Consider the following 5631-nt stretch of genomic DNA (forward strand, 5'->3'; position numbering starts at 1 on the left):
ATATATATGCTAGATCAGTCATAGCAGAGTCTCTGGCGTCCTCACACGGCAGCCATCTTAGGACAGTCAGCAACACTAGCTGTAGCTGTGGTGAATGCATCGAGTGAGTGATTTACACTGACAAAAATGTGCATAATTCACTGAAATCTTGAAGGATTTACAAACGGCTTAGTTTATTATAAGTGTTATAAATGTGGCTATGATTTGGAGTAATCAGACAGCAGTTTTTCTTTTTTTAAAAATATTAGTATTAGTTAGAACTAATATTAGTTATAGAGGCACATCATAATATTTGCATGTGTGGGAAAAAAACTGGGCATAAATTAATTCATATTACCCTACTATTAATTATGAAATATTATTACTATATTATTTATCAGCATTCAAATATATGTCAGTTAATTTTTCAGTATATAAACATCCATTTCTAAATACATGTTAATATAATCTTATCGTGTATATTGCAGTTGCTACACCTACAGTATCTGCAGTGTTAGTTCCATGTGGACGTCCAGTTTAAGTATTATAACATCTCTCACATTTACCCCAAACAGAACCGTTTTAAAATGGGTAGAAAATTGACTTGCTCACTATAAGGCACTATTTTATAATGTAAAAGAATTTTAAAGGCTAATATTTGCATGTCTAGTGTAAAACATAAAAATATAAAACAGGGTTCTTTCATATTAATTACCACTGCTAGTACTATTTTGTACTATTTTTATAGACTTGTGTATAATTTTGATTTGTATTTCTATTTTTCAATACATGTAAAAGTAATCTAAACGTATTTTGTGTATATATTGATATTACTTTGCCTATCAAAATAACGTAATTATTTTATGAATGTCCATTATAAGTATGCAGTTTTATAACATGTCTCATCTTTATAACAAAAAAATCTGTTTGAAAATTGGATCAAAATGGATCAAGTTCTGGTTATTTAAACAGTAAACACACCACACACGTTCATGTTCAGAGTGGGCGAGCTGCCTGTGCCAAGATGGCCGCCGTCTGAGGACATGTGTCTCCACTGGCCAACAGCGGGGACGACTTATCTAGCCTTTATATATCTGTGTCTGTAGCCCTCACCCTGAGGAGGAAGATCTGGAAACACTGCAGGAGGACTGGCTTTCATTTTGTTCTGGTTTTTATAAACTTCAAGCCCAAACGAGCCCAAATGTTCATCAGAACATTGTAACAAACACCTGTGTGTGTTCTGAGCCCGGCCCGCGGGCGGCACTCACCTCTGCAGGGGTCGTTCTTAACCAGGAACTCGTCCAGAGCCATCCACCCTCCTCCAACCCTCACCATCACCGTGCTGCGCAGGATCCTGACCAGACGCAGCTGCTGAGAGTCGCCAAACTGAAAACATTTCAGACGAGTCACGATCAGAACTCAGAAAACCCAAATCTGAATCTGAGTCATGCAGAAAAAAAAAACAAAACAAATCATGCCGACTCCCCAAAGCTACTTCATCTTCTACACCGAAGGTCTCCTCTTTTAAAACAGTGTTTAAATCACCCAGCGAAGCACATCCCACAGCCAAACCAGCACAGAGGAGTCTCCTGGACTCATCTCCTCACCACTAACCCACACCTGATCATTTGTCACCGACACAAACAAATCAAAACATGAGCACAAGAGGGCGGTGGAACCCGCTCACTCGCTTCCACAGAGGAGCGCCGCTGCCGCTCGAAGTTTCCTTTAATTCAGGCGGGTGGTGTTTGTGAGCACAGCAGCGCCCTCTGTGGGGGGAGCGAGGGAGCGGCCTCCACGCGTCCGTCCACGGTCCACCCACAGTCCACCCACAGTCCACCCACAGTGCACCCACAGTCCACCCACAGTCCACCCACAGTCACTTTACCTGGTTTCCGAGGAAGAACTACAAAAATCCAGCAGAGACGGAGCGGACGGACACAAGGAGAAAGAAACAGAACGAGAAATGAAACACAAATCATCACAACATCTTCCTGTGTGTGTGTGTGTGTGTGTGTGTGTGTGTGCGTGTGTGTTAGAGGATGGACACAGGCAGCAAACAGGAAGTGTCTCCAGTGACCTGTGACATCAGCAGGAGGAGGAAGAGGAGGAGGGTGATGCAGTGAAGCAGTGACCCTGTAAACGCTGCAGAAACTGTTAATCCAGCAGACGAAGAGTTAAAGCTCTTCTGTAACTTTTAGCTTTGTTAGAAGCACAAACCAGAAGAAAACAGCAGCARTCTGTTGGTTTTATAAAAATCCTGAAACAAAAACAAACCAGCTGATCTGTAACTGCAGAAAAACTAAAGTTAGGCCTCAAAAATGAGACTTTTAAAAGAAAAGATCTAATCTGACTCACAAACTGAGAACTGTTCTGTATTTTCTCAAATTAAAAACTGAATCAAGGATAAAAACATTAAAATAAAAATWAATATGAGCTGTAATACCACCGGAAAACTCAAAAACAATTTACTAATTAAAGCTACACCTGCAGCAGAAAGATGAATAAAATAAAGCYGATGTTATAAACATATTAATGTGAGATTAAATAAACAAACAAACATGAAGAACAAAACAAAGTTGAGTTATTAAAAGCCTGAAGTGCAGCCTGTTAGGATTCATTAACAGTTATTATTATTATTATTATTATTATTATTTTTATTATTATTTCAAACTGAGTCAAAATGGATTAAAAGCCTGAAGTGCAGCCTGTTAGGATTCATTAACAGTTATTATTATTATTATTATAATTATTATTTTTATTATTATTTCAAACTGAGTCAAAATGGATTCAAAACGGATTCACTCGTTTTATCTACAACAAAGTTTAAAGAAAAAAACACGAAGTTTTCCTAAAAAAGACACGGACTGAGATTAAAATTTTATTTTAAATACAGTTTGTGGCTGAACAGAGMCATAAAAACAATTACTGTAAAAAATTAGCACATTTTCATTACAATAACTCAATATTTGCTTTAAAATCTTAATTATTTTTTATTTAAGCTGCACGTCTAGAATCCAGTTTGACTCAGATTTTTATCAAAGTTAATAATATTTATGTTTTGCTAAACTCACCCTGTATTTGTTTTCTCCGATCTGCTCCACCTGGAACCTCTTGGCACATTTACACTGAGCCACCTGCCGAGTGACCTGAAGACAACAAACAACAATCAGCTCCATCTTTCTTTCTTTGTTTGTTTGTTTCTCTGGACCCGCCCCCTTTGTTTGTTTGTTTCTCTGGACCCGCCCCCTTTGTTTGTTTCTTTCTCTGGACCCGCCCCCTCACCTCGTCCTCGATCTTGTCGGCGTCGGTGGTCGGCCTGTAGGCGTCCTTGTTGGGGTGAAGCGCCGCCACGAACTCATAGTAATCGATGTAACCGTCGCCGTCTCGGTCAAAGATGTCCGCCACCGCCGACATCTCCAGCCTGCTGGTGGGAAACTCTGCTCGGAGAGGAGCGGACGACAAGCTCGTTAGCATTTGTTTAATTGCTAGTTTTAGCAATTGTTTTGCTAATTTTACCATTTCTTTTGCTGTTTTTAGCTRKTRTTTTGCTGTTTTTAGCCTATCTTTTGCTGGTTTTAGCCTATCTTTTGCTGTTTTTAGCCATTGTTATGCTGGTTTTAGCATATGTTTTGCTAGTTTTAACCTATCTTTTGCTGGTTTTAGCCATTGTTTTGCTGGTTTTAGCCAGTGTTTTGCTGGTTTTAGCCATTGTTTTTCTAGTTTTAGCCAGTGTTTTGCAAGTTTTGGCCTAGCTTTTGCTGGTTTTAGCCTATCTTTTGCTGGTTTTAGCCATTGTTTTGCTAGTTTTAGCTAGTGGTTTGCTGGTTTTAGCTATTGTTTTGCTAGTTTTAACCTATCTTGTGCTGTCTTTAGCCGGTGTTTTGCTAGTTTTAGCCAGTGTTTTGCTAGTTTTAGCCATTGTTTTGCTGGTTTTAGCCATTGTTTTGCTGGTTTTAGCCAGTGTTTTGCTAGTTTTAGCCAGTGTTTTGCTGGTTTTAGCTATTGTTTTGCTAGTTTTAACCTATCTTATGCTGTCTTTAGCCTGTGTTTTGCTAGTTTTAGTCATTGTTTCGCTAGTTATAGTCATTGTATTGCTGATTTTCACCTAAATTTAGCTGTTTTAGCCATTGTTTTGCTAGTTTTAACCAATTTTTTGCTGTTTCAGCTATTATTTTGCTAGTTTTAACCTATCTTATTCTGTTTTTTTGGTTTTAGAAATTGTTTTGCTAGTTTTTGTCTTTTTTTTTTGCTGGGTTTAGCTGTTGTTTTGTCTGTTGTTCTGATCAACTTGACTTTATTACGGCTGTACCAACTTCGGTGGTCATCTCTCTGTATTTCRGCTGATATAGAAGTCATACTTGAAGCCAGGATGCCGTCAATGAACTCCTGCCGAGTGATCTTTCCGTCCTGGTCCTTGTCGATGCGTCTGAAGAAGTCCATGACTCGGGACTTCTTGTGGTTCATCCAACGCATGTACTTCTTCCTCCACACGTCAAAGTCGAAGTTGGCGAACTCTTTCAGCTGCGGACGGATTAAATATTTAACTCCAGATCAGATCAGGTTAATAAAGAGGTTCATCAGCAGGTGGAGCTCTGAGCGTCACCTCCTCCTGCCGGTCCAGAGCGTCGTTGAGTTTCCGCTGGCGGTCGAGGGCCAGCAGCCACACCTGCTGCCAGCGGGCGCAGAGCTGGACGAGCCGAGGGTTTCCTCCAGAAACCTGCATGGCTGCCTGCGTTTGCTRCTGCTGCTGTTTGCCTGCAGGTGGTTCAGAGCAGACATGAGGACACGAGCTGAAAGCTACAGTTAGTTTACTGAGCAGAGACATACGTGCTCCTCTYCTGTCGGCCAGGCTGCTGGGAGCTTCAGCTGGTTTCCTCTTGTAGGTTTTAGTCACTTTGTCCACGTCCGGCTGCTTCCTGGTCATCTCCTCCATGAACACCTGCAGGGAACCAACACCCGCTGTAAATAAACCAGACTTACAGTCCTGGGGGCCGGGGGCATGCAGAGCCCACCTGGTGCTCGGTGATGAGGGTTTTCAGCTGTGAGATGTCCTGAGGTAGCGGCTCCGTGTCTCTCTGGACCAAGGTGGTCTCGGCCCACTGCAGCCAGGACAGCAGCTCCTCCAGCAGGTTGGCGTTGTTCAGCACCTCCGTCAGAGCCGTCTCCAGCCGCTGCTCATGCTGCTTGGCCCACGTCAGCACCTGTAGSACAAAGAGTTAGAGAGAGCGCTGGGAGCGGACCGGCCGAGGCCACGCCCCCTCCTCACCTCCTCGAAGCGCGCCCTGATGATGGTGATCCAGTGTTTGATGGTGGTGATGGAGTCCGGGTGGCACACMGTCAGGATGCCCTCCCCCATGCCAGCGGCCTTGTTCACGTCTCCCCTCTTCTCCTCCACGGTGCCCATGAAGCCTCGGTGCGTGTGCAGCAGCGCCTGCAGAGTCTCCGCCTCCTCGGGGAGGACGCCACGGAAACGGAGAGACTGCTCCGCCTCCGAGAGCCAYTCCAGGAGCACCTGCACTGCCGTACGGAACTCCTCGGCCTGATGGAGGAGACGAACGAGTCAACTTTCTGTTTTTATCAACTTTGACACCAGAGTTGTAAAGTAACTAAGTACAAATACTTTGTTACTGTACTTAAGTAGAATTTTTG

General features: G+C 42.7%; 1 protein-coding gene across 1 annotated transcript in view; it reads right to left on the reverse strand.

Annotated features, from left to right (window-relative positions):
- The window catches only part of macf1a (microtubule actin crosslinking factor 1a), a gene marked incomplete at its 5' end in the record, with an annotated part of 93266 nt that overhangs the window by 11768 nt on the left and 75867 nt on the right, over positions 1-5631 (reverse strand). Inside the window, 8 exon segments of the mRNA XM_014024456.1 lie at positions 1248-1365; positions 1868-1885; positions 3054-3128; positions 3265-3419; positions 4341-4503; positions 4586-4921; positions 4995-5183; positions 5249-5521. Coding sequence (XP_013879910.1) covers positions 1248-1365; positions 1868-1885; positions 3054-3128; positions 3265-3419; positions 4341-4503; positions 4586-4921; positions 4995-5183; positions 5249-5521 — 1327 coding nt within the window.

The sequence above is a fragment of the Austrofundulus limnaeus genome, unplaced genomic scaffold (assembly GCF_001266775.1).
Source record: "Austrofundulus limnaeus strain Quisiro unplaced genomic scaffold, Austrofundulus_limnaeus-1.0 Scaffold424, whole genome shotgun sequence".
Lineage (NCBI taxonomy): Eukaryota > Metazoa > Chordata > Actinopteri > Cyprinodontiformes > Rivulidae > Austrofundulus > Austrofundulus limnaeus.